Raw genomic sequence first — 14,729 nt, 5'->3', positions numbered from 1 at the left:
AATAAGTATGAGACACGGAGGGACTTAGTGAATCTCCTTTTCCAAGCAACCAGAATGACCACGTTGCCTAGACTTTCCATAGATACTCTCATGGGACATTGGTGAAGACCCCAGCAGTACAAAAAAGAGAAAATCTGGGCGCTAACAATATTTGGTCCCAGCCCCCGCAAATTCTACTCTCTAAACAGAGCTAGTGTCAAATTGAGCTGCTGCTTTTGAACCAAATCCCCCATGCCCTGATGCGTCCTGCCACAACAGCACTACAAAACCTCTATCTGGCCCCTGGATCAGCTAATTTTTGTCCGCGACTCTGAAAATTCCCTGGCTAAATACAGAACCTATTTAGTGATCCCTACTGCAACTTAAAAATCTGATCTGCCTGTGACCTAAAGCAACACAAACATTGGGATCTGGATCCTGCCAAGTTCTGGAATTTGAGGTGCTGGGGCCCAGAACTGTCAGGGTCCAACTTTCAACCATGCCCCCCTCCCAGACCCAAGTGACAGCCCCTTTCACATGCACCAAAGAGGACAAGGGCCCACGTCCAGCTTCGGTTGCTCGACTTCTAACACCGACTTTTGGAACAAACCCAAGGGAAGGAAGCGCATTCTCACAGGGGTCTCCTGTGCCTCCTCCTCACACTCCGTGCCCCGTTTCTCCTAGGAGCGTCTCCTGCACCCCCTGCCCAAGAGAGCAAGCGCTGGGGCCCATTCCCAAGCCAGGCCAGGCCGACCCTCAGGAGGGGGCAGCTGCAGCCCCGGCTAACGTGCTGGGCTATGGCCGCTCACCAGGTACCAGACGCCGAGGATGATGGTCCCGGTGCGCACATGGCAGCACAGGCAGCAGCTGTTGGAGTAGAACCGAGCCCACGGGGAGCTCATCGTCCTCCTCGCCTCGCGACAGCCCTGCGCAAAGCTCCGCTTCCCCCCGGGGCCGCCCGAGGGTGCCGGGGCGCAGCGAGCGGCGCCTGCTGCAGCTTCTGTGCGGCTGAGCACGGAGCGCGGGAGCGAGGGACACCCCGTGGGCAGCGCGCGCCACCAGCTGCCCCCGCGCCCGCAGTTCCATGACGTCACCAAATCTCTAGCCCTGGGAAAGGGAGAGAGGCAGAGACCCATCGGGCCGCGCGCACCCCAGGCTGAAGGCGGCGGCGGGGGGGGGGTGTTCCCACATGGATAAAGCGGGCACGACACGTGCCGCCAGGCAACTGCCATGGACTCCGGTGTCTCGCTCTCCCCTTACACCTGCAATTCAATTGCTGTGACAGTTCCAAGCACCAGGCCAGGGAACGTGACCAAAGCCCTCAGTGATGCTCCCGAGCAAGTCATCTGCCTTGAAAAGCACGTTGTATGCGGTCAGTGTAAGTGTCCAGGGTGACAGAGAGCAAGTGTGACAAATGAGGACATTTGGGAGGGGGAGGAGTAGTTGCATGTATAAGACACAGCCCCTAATATAGGGACATCTGGTCCCCTAACAGCGGCTGACTGATCCTTGTGCATGTTTACACTCTTTGGAATAGGAAATGTAGATGCTTGGCTGGATCAGACACGGGCCAGTTACACAGTGCAGCTTCTACCACAGAAATACCCAGGTAAACGACCTCACTTTCTTTTGGGTGCTATTTAATTATAGCAATTTATTCTAATAAAAATACTACAGTAAATTGCTGCAGAACAATGGTGTGATGGAATACACCCATGTGTTCACATCCTGCACGCTATTTTAGTAATCTTTGTACAAGGTGTGTACTGTAAGGTGTCATTTAAAAACTCATAATTTGTCAGTCAGCAGTGTCCTTATAAAATGTGTGTGGCAACATTGTATGTGAAGTTATAAGATTTCACTGTATGGGGGGAGCAGAAGTCAGCAAACAGGTCTATCCTAGACAAAGGGATGAGTGCTTGCCTTAATTTGCATTTAAGCAATAAATAGAGTAATGAAGCAGGAAGGGAAAACAAAGGAATCAAACAAGTAAGAAAGAAACCCAGCAGGGGCAGGGAATATACTTCCCCATAGGCACTTTGGCTCCTGGTTCTCACTTGGAAATGTTTTTCAGCGGAGGGGACTGAAGGTATAAAAAGGAGGGACAAACACGTCCAAGGGATCCCTCTCTCTACTCCTGCCCACCTTATTCTCTGCACCTGAGAAAACAAAAGGAAACAGCCATTGGACTCTGCGAGAGGGATCCTAACCTGAAGAGTTTGGTCAGTAACTTTGCTGATTTTCATGTGCTAAGAAATCTTGCTTGAATCAAATATAATTTGTTAAATTAGGCACCAGTAAGCATTTTCATCTTTATTTTTCTTGTAGCCAATTCTAACTGTTATACCTCATTACTTGTACACACTTAAAATCTCTCTTTGTAATTAATAAACTTATTTTATGGTTTTATCTAATGCAGTATGTTTAAAGTGTCTGGCATATTAAACTGGCATATTAGTCCTTTAAAGGAATAATGGACTTAATATATGTGTACTGTTCAGGAGAGGGCTGGACAGTACAGGACATACAGTACTGGGGGAAGATTGTGAGACCGTCAGAGTGGCTGGCAGACTGCAGTTACACGCAGACAGTCCGTGTATGGCTTGCATGCTGGAATGTTGTTTGTGAGCAGCCCAGATGGGAGCTACTACAGCAAGGCATTGTAAGGCACCCAAGGTTGCACGGCAGGAGTGATGCAACACCCCCACTACTCTGGATTGTGCCCTGATATGTTAAATAACTATGTTCCTGTACATACTTAATTGATGGGGAATATTCCATAAAGGTACACACACAAGCTGATTCTTAACACACTGCAACAAGATGAAGTTGATTTCAGTTTTTATGATGATGCATTGAATTTTCACAGGCATTTAAATACTGGCAAAAAACAGATGATCAATGATACAGTACCACAATTTATTTCAGTTTCTTAAAGGAAGCTGTAAGTAGCAGTCAATCTTTCTGAGATACAGGACTATTTGTATTATTGTATTAAATAAGAACATATATATATATGCCAGCTATCCCTATTTTGCAAGGCATGGCTTTGGTTTTAGAAAAAATATTTAGCGTTTCATACTCGGAGAGAGAAAGAGATTCTCCAGAAGTTTTTATTGGTGCAGTATATTTTGCTGAAGTTTATAAATGCAATAATCTTCACAGCACTCAGCTGTTGTCAGGTATAATAATATCATAATACCACTGAACTTTGGTGTGATAAAAAGCTGATTCAGAATCCAATTTTTGTGGTTTGAGTCCATTTCACCCTAATAATTTTATATTTCCAAATGACAGTGCTTTTATAGTATATGCTGTATTTTGTACTTCTGTAGCAACCCTTATCCATGGATCCCAAATGCCTGGCACTACAATGTCCCTCCTCTATAGATGAAGGGTATTATTCTAATTTTGTAGACACAGAATAAATGAGAGCAAAGCAATATCATAGCTGGAATATAATTCAGAATTCCTGATTCCCATTCCTATTCCAACTAGATTACTAGTATTTATTTCACAAGAGTGCTTAGAGGCCCCACATGAGAGTCCTTTTGTAAGGGCGGTGCATACATGTAAGTAAGAGATAGTTCCTCTTAGGATTTAAATCCACAGAACCAAGGAAATATTATTCAACCCATTTTACAGATTGGCAATTGAGACACTAAATGATTTGTCCATGGTAACACAGGAAGTCTCAGGCAGAGCTAGAAATTGAACCCAATTTTCCTGTTTCACAGTCCAGTTGTAGCCTAGGCACTGAGTATATAGCCAGGCACTGAGTATAGTTATATAGTAAGTAAATGATAAAGGGGTAAGGAACTGACAGCTAGGGCTAGACCTGTAAGAGTAGCTTTAACAGTTAGCATAAGTATAGTGCCTTATAGCATGAATAGAAACAGTTGCTCAATAAGTTAGCATAAGTCAGTAAACTAACAGTGACCTTAAGTCACAAGATGGCATAACGTTTTGTTTATTGTTTTGTAATAATTACCAGTGTTGCAAATTGCTGATAGGTAATCACAAGATGCTAGTTTATAACAGCTTGGAATATTTTTAGTTAGGGACCACAAGGATGCCATGGTAACTAATTGATATATGTGCTAATAAGCTTGAGGTAAAAAGACTAATAACATATGGGAGAAGGGCACAGAACTACAAAAAAGAAGAAGGGGCTGAAACACCTATTGAATATATATTAGGCACAGTGGTATTAGCATAACATGTTATAAAAGCTGTATCCCCGGCTGGGGAGATGTCAGGATGACAACCATTGGTGATGGTGAGGGGGAAGATGATAACTGACTAACAAACACTTCAGGTTGTTGTGCAAGGAGTGGTATAAGTGTATGGATGCTCATCTCATTCTGCGTTCTGTCCACCTGCCTTGCTGTGCTGGAGTGTTTGTGACTTTGCTGTTTTAATATAACTATTATAAATATAGTGTGATTTCCCAAGTGTGAGTCTTGCAACAATGCACATTGGGGCTCCTAATTGAACAGTAATTCTGATAATACTGGTCTTGGTCTTGGGACAAGAATCTACCAAATTTCAGAGTGCTAACTAGGAAAACTAAATAGTAGTATGATCAACATATAATCAATAGATCAGAAAAAACAATGCTATAGCTCTCTCTAGACCATGATTCTGCCCCAGATTTTCTGTTGCCTTTCTCCATACCTGAAAAAATCTTAAGAAATACTATAGTATTTTACTGTAATGATTAAAGATCTCACCTTATAAAATTATTACCATCGTATTGGTGCCATCATTGCAGAGTACTGAATTAGTTTTAAATAAGGGTCTGCAAAATGTTACAGTAATTAGAGGTAGGTTCTAGTCAGCCTGCCTCATTAATTTTATTAATATGTGGGCATACAAATAATTACAGGTAGTCTCAGGATTTCTCATTTGATCCTATGGTTTCCTGGTCAGACATGAATGACTAAAATGAGTGAGATAAGGCAAATCTTTGAGTTAAATACTTTCAATGTTTCTTCCAGTTTGTACAATAGTTACTCACTGACAGACTACTAGAGTGAAAATAGATCTTCAATTTATAGTAAAATATTGTAAAACAGGAACATGGAGTTCACTGAATCAGGGTTTTCCAAATCTGAATTTTTAAATCTATGAATGTTTATTCTCTCATGCTACCCTTCCACCCATCCTGTAACTGAGAGTATAGAGGAGGCTGAAATTGTCTTTTGACTGTACTAACTTACACATAGACTAAAGTTAGCCTCCTAGTTATAGGACCTTTGTATTCAAACCTGTCATAAACAGATAGCTAAGGGTTAATGTCTCTTTCACCTGAAACACCTGACCAGAGGACCAATCAGGAAACCGGATTTTTTCAACTTTGGGTGGAGGGAATTGTGTGTCTGAGGTCTTTGTTTTCTGGCTGCCTGCTTTCTCTGAGCTTTGGAGAAGTAGTTCTGTTTTCTAATCTTCTGTTTCTAAGTGTAAGGACAAAGAGATCAGATAGTAAGTTATATGGTTTATTTTCTTTGGTATTTGCATGAATATAAGTGCTGGAGTGCTTTGATTTGTATTCTTTTTGAATAAGGCTGTTTATTCAATATTCTTTTAAGCAATCGACCCTGTGTTGTATCACCTTAATACAGAGAGATCATTTGTATGTATTTTTTCTTTCTTTTTATATAAAGCTTTCTTTTAAGACCTGTTGGAGTTTTTCTTTACTTCAGGGAAATTGAGTCTGTACTCACCAGGGAATTGGTGGGAGGAAGAAATCAGGGGAAATCTGTGTGCGTTGGATTTGCTAGCCTGATTTTGCATTCCCTCTGGGTGAAGAGGAAAGTACTTTTGTTCCAGGACTGGGAACAGAGAGGGGAAGTCACTCTGTGTAGTTTCACAGAGCTTGTGTCTGGGTATCTCTCCAGGAGCACCTGGAGGGGGGAAGGGAAAAAGGATTATTTCCCTTTGTTGTGAGACTCAAGGGATTTGGGTCTTGGGGTCCCCAGGGAAGGTTTTTCAGGGGGACCAGAGTGCCCCAAAACACTCTAATTTTTTGGGTGGTGGCAGCAAGTACCAGGTCCAAGCTGGTGACTAAGCTTGGAGGTTTTCATGCTAACCCCCATATTTTGGACGCTAAGGTCCAAATCTGGGACTAAGGTTATGATATGGTGTGGCAGCGGTGGGATATAGACAGAATCCAGAAGCCAGTAGGAATATTATATTTTTCTTTTCTCTGCTAAGGCCTTTTTAGCAGAGAGAAACAGTTGGTTTTAAAAGGGAACCAGAGAGAATTTTTTTTTCTGCTCTCTCTGGCAGTTTGTGGCTTGCATGTTAAGCAAGAAGCCATTACCAGACTGTTAAGGGTCTTTTGTCACACAATAGCACTCCCATTGAGAGTCATACCAGCACTATATAAATGCAAATAAAGTGGTTTTTCAGGTTTACTTGACATTGAAGATTAGCTAAAGGCACTGTTGCTAGGCAGACTTCAGGAGGCAACAGAGCCTGCAGTTCAGAAGAGAAACACCAGAGGGCACCCCAACACAAGAAAACAGGAATCATGACTTCTAAGGCAAAAATTGAGGCCGAAGAGCAATTCAAAGAAGCTGAACACAGGCGAGAGATGGAAAAACACAAACAGGAACTAGAAATAAAACAAAAAGAGATGGAGCTGAAAGAAAAGGAAGAAAGCATCAAACTGGCAGCCTTCCAAAGAGAACAGGCGGCCAAAGAGGCAGCACACAAAAGAAAACTAGAAGAAGAGGTGGCCTACCGAAGGAAACAAGCAGAAGAAGAGTTGGCCCACCGCCGAGACATGGAAAAACACCAAAAAGAGAATGAAGAGAAGGAAAAACAAAGACCTCAGACACACAATTCCCTCCACCCAAAGTTGAAAAAATCCGGTTTCCTGATTGGTCCTCTGGTCAGGTGTTTCAGGTGAAAGAGACATTAACCCTTAGCTATCTGTTTATGACAAAACCCCAACTTTACATTTCTAAACTTTCATGTGAGAGAAAGATTAAAACTTATTCACTCAGAGCTGTATCATGCCATAGAGAGGATAATGAACATAGCTTTACCTTATGCATTTTTAGCCTGACCCTAAAATACTTTCTTTATTAATATCAGTCTTGTCAGGGAGTCAAATTTTACAATTTACAACAAGAATATCAAACTGAAAGGTACCTAGGTATTTCCAGATGCAAATTGCCTTGGGCTACATCTTTACTGCATATATCTGTGCAGGACAGGGGCTTTCAGATAAAAAGCAAACTTGGCACAAAGAACTGCTATCTAACTTTAATTTCTGCTTGTACATCCACTATGGTCAACTTCTTTAAACATAATTCTCCATAAATAATTAGGGTCTTTTACATGATCTCTGCATTTTTAGCCTGTCCTAGTCCAGCATTCTAGGCACCAATTGTCTTATTATGAATATTTATTTGCATATGCAAATATGACTTTTCCAAGAAATGGACCTAAAATATATATTTCAGTAATGTGAACCTTTCCTATTGATCCACATGCCAAACACAAACAAGTGAGAGACAAAACAAAAATACAGTTTCTCTGCCTTGCATTATTTTCTGTAGCTAATTTGTCTTAAATTTCTATCTCAGCTGTACATGAAAGAAAAAAACTAACTGAATTCCTCTGCATGCTCAATGATCTCCACCAAAGGGCTTTAATTTGAAAATCCTATTTACACCAAACAATAAAAAGTGTACTAGGAAGGAAAAATTAAAGGTGAATTTTATACTTCATCTAAGCACACTTTATTAAAGCATGTCTTCCCATTCAAAAAGTTTGACAGGAAATGTCAACCTTGTTTCAGGAGACATTAAGATTCAGAGGCGCTGACTTTCTGGTTTCCCTGGGGGTGCTTGACCTCCATTCATCCCCACTCCGCCCCCTCTCTGCCTCTTCCTGCCCCGCTTCACCCCCTCTCCCAAGCGTGCCCCACCTTCACTCCGCCTCTTCCTGCTCCCACTCCTTCCCCTTCCCCCAGTGCCTCATGCACACCATTGAACAGCTGATCACCGGCAGGCAGGAGATGGTGGGGGCGGAGAGGAGAACTGATTGGCAGGGCTGGCAGTGGGTGCTGAGCACCCACTATTTTTTCCTGTGGGTGCTCCAGCTCGGAGCACCCACAGAGTCGGTGCCTATGTTAAGGTTCGTATTGCAGCCCTAATTTTTTAGTATTTTTCAAGGATCTTGCTGATTCTTTCCATTTGGCTGTTTGACTGCAGATAGTAGGCAGAGGACAGGTGCACATGGATTTCTAATAAATAGAGGGCCTTGTGCCAGAAACAGGCAGTCCCTGGTGATATGATCTGGGATGCCATGAAGATGGAATATATTGTTTATCTAGAGCTGGGTGGCTTCGTCTACAGAGGGTAAAGTTATGTAGGGAATAAAGTGAGCTATCTTAGAAAGGAGATGGTTAATCACCTTGTGCAGTAACTGAGGTTTTTCAAGATGTGTGTCCCTGTGTGTGCTCCACTTCAGGTGTTGATGCGTCCCAGCACCGTCATTCAGAGATTGATGGTAGCAGAGTCTGCAGTAGATGCAGTTACGGTAGATGGTGCTGCATCTAATGTGTGCATGACCCAAGCCCTTCCGTTCCTTCTCTACCGCAGAGTCCTTACTGCAAACTCCGAAGTAGAGGGGAGGAGGGTGGGTAGAGGAGCACCCACAGGGACACACATCTCAGAGAACCTCAGTTACTGCTCAAGGTGAGTAACTTTCTCTTCTTCTTCTTCAAGTGCAGTTCTTGTAAGTGCTCCACTTCATCTGATTATAGAACAGTGCCCCTCGGAAGGCAGGAGGACTTCAGGTTCATTTGAATTGTAGAGGTAAGTACAGTTAGGCCAACTATGGCATCGGCCATGGAGTCTTGAGTGATTGCATAGTGCACAGTAAATGTGTGGACAAAGGCCCAAGTGGCCAACCCGCAAATCTCTAATGTCGGAACATTGTTTAGGAACACTGTCGAGGTTGAAACTAATCGCATAGAATGTGCTCTGATGTGCGCAGGAGGGTCCATGTTCCAAATATGATAGCAAGTTTGGATGCATGTGGTGATCCATATAGACAGTCTCTGAGTGGATATTGTGCATCCTTTCGAATGCTCAGTAGTTGAAATGAAAAGCCTAGGAGATTTCCAGAAAGGTTTGGCCTTTCCAGGTAAAATGCTAACGCCTGCCTGAGGTCCAATGTATGCAAGGCCATCTCTTTTGGAGTCCCGTAGGGCTTGGGATAGAACATAGGAAGATGGATTGGTTGATTCATATGGAAGAATCATGTTACCTTTGGTAGAAATTTTGGGTAGCATGTAGCATGATCTTGTCTTTGAGGAATATTGTGTAGGAAGGATCGGCCACATGGACCCTCTCACTGACCCACCTGGCAGAAGTAACAGCAACGAAAAAGGCCACTTTCATGGATAAGTGTAGGAGGGAACAGGTGGCTAGCGGTTTAAATTGTGGTCTAGTGATGCATTTCAATACCAAATTGAGGTCACAGGCCGGTGAATGTCAAGGTAAATGGGCTGAAGGCCCACAAGGAAGTGTTTAGTAATGGGGTGTGCGAAGATCGTGGTCCCTTCAGTCTCATGATGGAATGCTGTAATGGCTACGAGATGGACTTTGATTGAACACATTGCTAAACCGGAGCATTTCAGCTCCAGTAGGAAATCCAACCCTAATGGCAGTGGTGTAGTGGAGGCTGTCACGTGTTTTTCTTGACACCAGGAGGAAAATCTCTTCCATTTTTGAAGGTAAGCATTATGTGTGGTCACTTTCTTGCTGTTCAGTAATATGTGTTTAACTTGTTCCGAGCAGGCTAGCTCTGTGCAGTAGCCATGCTTGAAGGTGGAGTTTCTCCAGATCGGGGTGAAGAGTGCAATCGTTGTACTGAGACAGCAGATCTAGACGCTAGGGAGAACTCAAGGGGCGCATATCGCCATGTGCATTAAGTAAAGGTACTATGCTTGTCTGGGCCACATCAGAACTATGAGGATGACCCTGGCTTTGTCTATTCCTATATTGTGAATCACGTGTGATATCAGGGGGATCGATGAGTTGTGCATCCCATGTGATGAGGAAGGCATCCCCCTGGTGACCATGGTCCCATCCCTGCACTCAAGCAGAACATTGCATATTTGTGGTTTGTTTAGGATGCGAACAAGTCGATGAGGCGAGCATCCCACTGATGGAATATGGATTGCTGGACTTCCCAGTTCATTTCACATTCGTGGTCTTGAGAGAAGTACCTACTTAATGTGTTCGCCGTCGCATTCTGACAGCTGGGAAGGTAGGAGGTTGAAACGTTTATGTTGTGGTGTATGCACCTGTTCCACAGTGTCATGGCTTTGGTGCATAGCGAGTGTGATCGACAGCCTCCTCAGCGATTGATGTAAAACATGCAGGCAATGTTGTTGGTCATTATATGAATTGATTCATTCTGTATGTGAGGTAGGAAATGTTTGTAGGCACTGCAGACCACGCGTAGCTCTAGTAGATTGATGTGTAACTGATTCTCCACAAGAAACCATTTGCCTTGAACCATGTGCTGATGCGTGTGGGCGCCCCAGCCTAGCAGCAAGGCTTTACTATTGATTACTATTGATGGGGGTTCCTGTTGGAACAGGATGCCCATGCACACATTTTCTGGTATTGTCCACCAGCATAGAGAGTCCAAGACACAGGGTGGTACTGTCAGTCATTTGTGTAGTCTGTGCTTGCTGGGTATGTATACCGAGCTCAACCAGCCCTGTAGGCAGCACAGATGTAGTCTTGCATGTTGTACCATAAATGTTGTGGCTGCCATGTGTCCTAACAGTTGCAGGACGGTATGAGCTGGTACTTAAGGACTGATTCTTATCTCTGAGAGAAGGCTTGTCAGCATTGTGAATCTGTTCGGGGCAGGGATGCCTTGGCTTCTATGGCATCAAGATGTACCCAGTTGTTGGACAGGGATTAGAGTGGATTTTCGTTCGTTTATCTGTAGCTCTAGATCCCTGAATAGTGTGATTGTTGTCTGGACTGTGTCCTATGCTTCTTGTTCGGCTGGGCCTTTGAGAAGGCAATTGTCCAAGTATGGGAAGATCATTATTCCTTGTATGTGCAGCTGTGCTACTACTACTGCTAAGGTTTTGGAGAAAACTCTTGGTATAGTGGACAGGCCAAATGGTAGAACTCTGTACTGGAAGCGTTCATGTCTTACTGTGAACTGCAGCATTTCCTGTGAGTGGGATGTAGGATAATATGAATATAAGCATCTTGGAAGTCAAGGGCTGAAAACCAGTCCCTGTTTTGCAGTGCTGGAGGTATCATGCCCAGTGTGACCATCTTGAACTTTTGAGTGCATACGAAGTTGTTGAGCTTCCTGACATTCAAGATAAGTCTCCATCCTACATTCTTCTTCAGGGTCACAGAGTAGTGGGAGTAGAGCCCCTTCCCCTTGTATTGCAAAGGTACATGTTCCACGGCTCCCAGTTGTAGAAGATGATCGATTTCTTGTCGTAACAGGTGCTTGTGAGAAGGGTCCCTGAAGAGGGACGGGGAAGAGGGTCGGGAGGTAAAAGAGATGGTATATCCCAATTGTACAATCTCTAACACCCATTCGTCTGTGGTTATTGATGCCAGATACGGTAGGAAGGGCGAAGGTAGTGACCAAAGCATGTGGATGAATTGGATATAAGCACTGCCTGTTGAGGGAGGTCGTTCAGACCCTCAACCAAAACTTCAAAATTGTGGCTTAGGCAGAGCCGATTGAGAAGATGACATTTGAGATTGAGGTGCTCTCCATCACTGCAAACATTGGCATTGTCTTTGGTGCTCATATGGTCATTGCTGTTGCTGGTTAGAAGAGGAATCTCGGACCTCTGATAGGGTTGATACTGCCTTCTCTTTGCAGGTGGAGTGTAGATCCCTAGAATATGAAGAGTGGCTTGAGAGTGTTTTATCAAATAAAGCACCTCGTCCATCTAATTCTTTAAGGATGCCCAAGGATTGCAACCAGGATGCCCAGCACATCACAAAGGCCGTGGTGTCCTTGACGTCCAGAGATGCTTACTGGGCAGTTTTAGCAATGAGTTGACCTTTGTTTACAATGGCCTGAAGTTGTGATTGTTTCTCCTTGGGAAGCTCCGCAGTGAACAAGCTAAGTTTCCCATAATTATCATAATCGTATTTAGCCAGCAAGGCTGAATAGTTGGTGACTCAGAATAGTAAACTCGCTGAGGAGTAGACTTTTGAGTCCAAGAGGTCAAGCCTTGTGCTCCTTATCTTGTGGGGTCAACCTAAACTGTTATTGTTTACAGCATTGATTAGCAGCGTTGACCACGAAGGAGTTGGGAGATGGGCGTGAGAAGAGGAAGTCCACTCCATTGGCGGGGACATAGTATTGCCTATCCACCCTTTTGTATGTCAGCAGAATTGAGACTGGTGTCTGCCAGACTGTCTTTGCTGGTTCCAAAATCATGTTGTTGATGGGCAGAGAGATTTTGGACATAGATTAAGGTTGTAGAATTTGTACCAGCTTGTGCTGGTTTGTCTGCACTTCTTCCAATGGGATGTCCTGGCTTTGGGCAATCTGCTTAAACAATTCCTGGAACTGCTTGAAGTCATCCACTGAAGTAGGCGACGGTGACATGATCTCCTCATCCAGGGAGAAGGAAGAATTGTGTGCAGGAGATGTAGCTTCCTGCTCTGTGCCCATCTCAGTGTCATCCCCGACATTCTGAGCTTCTGTTATCTGCGGGGTGGGGGAAGTAGGATGAGATCTCAGCTTGCCTCTGTGAGCCATGGGTGGCCTGGAGTGAGGCCCCCGGTAAGCTGCCCAGGGTTCCCAATGAGCCCATTGCATTGGGAAGGCCATCGGTGGGTACATCCATGGCAGTCCATACCAGCGGTGAGCCATCTGGTTATAAAGATGTTTGGACCCCATATGGATCCAGGGTGGTCTTTGATCTTTTGGTGATGAGTGGTTTGGTAAGAAGGTGCATGGCACCTGCATATCATCATCCTCGTCTTCACTGGATGAATGTAAAACACTATGAAGAGTATGGGAATCACCGCTATAAAGTTCAGGAGAGCCCTCAGTACTGAGTAAGGGGGACTGTGGTGCTGAATAGATAGCCGAGTCACTCTGTTGTGGCGGATTTTGTGATGTTTCAGTTGTTGGTACTGTTGGTGCCGATGGGGGCGCCCTTGTTGGTGCTAGCACCAGTGCTGTCAGATGTTGTGGCAGTTTAGGCAGCACAGTTAGTACCGATTTGACTTTTTCTACCAGTGCCAACTGAGATGTCAGTGCTGGAGGTGGAGGCATGATGCCTGAGGAGACGCTTGGTACCAAGTCCCTCGCAGGTGAGGTTGGTGCTGTGGAGGCAGTATGTGCCTCAACTCAGTCTCCTTCACCCGAGACTCAGCAGTGCCAGAGGTACCTGGAGCATCGTAGGTGCTCACCCGAGCGTGTGTTGGCATCGAGGGTAGCAACTTGGCAGGAGATCACCATTGTTTCTGCAGTGCTGTCTGTGGAGATATGTGCCCTCTTCCTTTGTCTTTTAGAGGAAAGCATGTCTCCTTTCCCTGGTCCATTGGTCAGTGTCTGGTTGGAGAGACTTATCCATTAGGATAATTTTTAGTCAGAAATCCCAGTCATGCCAGGCTCTTGCCTTCACACTGCTGCAATGGGCACATTTCTGTGGTATATGCACTTCACTGAGGCAGCAGATGCACAAATGCCCATCAGAAATGGGCATTGCTTCATAACAGGAGCTGCATTGCTTAATGCCTGGGGAGCCAGGCATCTTTAACGGTTAACTGACCCCGCTGTGGGGAAACTAGGGGGCGGGGAAACCGGGACTAAAAACTAAGACTAAAAAGAACTTTCTAACTGATTAACTATTTAAACTACAATTTCTAAAGATATGAGAAGAGCTGTAAACAGTGTCACAGAGCTTTGTCTTAGGCTGAGGACGGTTGAGAAGGAACTGGAGAGCTTGGGTTGTGCACACTAAATGCAATACCAACAGCACCACAAGACGCCTACTGCACACATGCGACCCACATTGACACTACTACCATAAATCTCTGATTGATGGCACCAGACTACACTGACACCTGAAATGGAGTACCCACAGGGACAGCACTCAAAGAAAAAAAGCTATCTTTTCATGGTTTCATAACCACCCATTGTCATGATGGTCCTGAAGCGACTGGATTCTGGTAGTTCCACCACAAAGTCCAAGGAAATGGCTTCCCAGGGCCAAAGGGTGTCCAGAGGTAGCACGTGATCACAGAGTTTCTGGCAAAGGATCTTGGTGCAAGCACACACCTCACAAAAAGCTACAAAGATTTTTATCATGGAGCACATTCAGGGCCATGAGAAGAAATGGTAAATTACTCATTGGGATTTATATCACCCTAAGTGTCCTGCCAAGGTGGAATCATGGCACAGTTAGAGAACTGCCAGCCTTGCAGCTCCAGGGGAATGTGGTCCCTCACAAATGTGATACCCTTAAAAAAATGGAGATAAACCCATCTCCTAGAACTGGAAGGGACCTTGAAAGGTCATCAAGTCCAGCCCCCTGCCTTCACTAGCAGGACCAAGTACTGATTTTGCCCCAGATCCCTAAGTAGCCCCCTCAAGGATTGAACTCACAATCCTGTGTTTAGCAGGCCAATGCTCAAACCACTGAGCTATCCTTGCCCCCACACCTCTTGGGTGTCATGCAGTTCTTGGTTGACAATGGCCAACTCATTGGC

At 44.6% G+C, this 14,729-nt stretch overlaps 1 protein-coding gene across 1 annotated transcript in view; it reads right to left on the bottom strand.

Moving 5' to 3' along the window:
- LAPTM4B (lysosomal protein transmembrane 4 beta) overlaps positions 1–1,115 on the bottom strand; it is a 121,071-nt gene extending 119,956 nt beyond the window's left edge. Inside the window, exon 1 of the mRNA XM_030549463.1 lies at positions 789–1,115. Coding sequence (XP_030405323.1) covers positions 789–1,115 — 327 coding nt within the window. The remainder of the gene's footprint in view (positions 1–788) is intronic.
- Between the last annotated feature and the right edge of the window lie 13,614 nt (positions 1,116–14,729).

This window comes from Gopherus evgoodei, chromosome 2, assembly GCF_007399415.2.
Source record: "Gopherus evgoodei ecotype Sinaloan lineage chromosome 2, rGopEvg1_v1.p, whole genome shotgun sequence".
NCBI classification, from domain to species: domain Eukaryota; kingdom Metazoa; phylum Chordata; order Testudines; family Testudinidae; genus Gopherus; species Gopherus evgoodei.
Note: the sequence above shows the minus strand (reverse complement) of the source record. Positions and strands in the feature narration are given on the sequence as shown.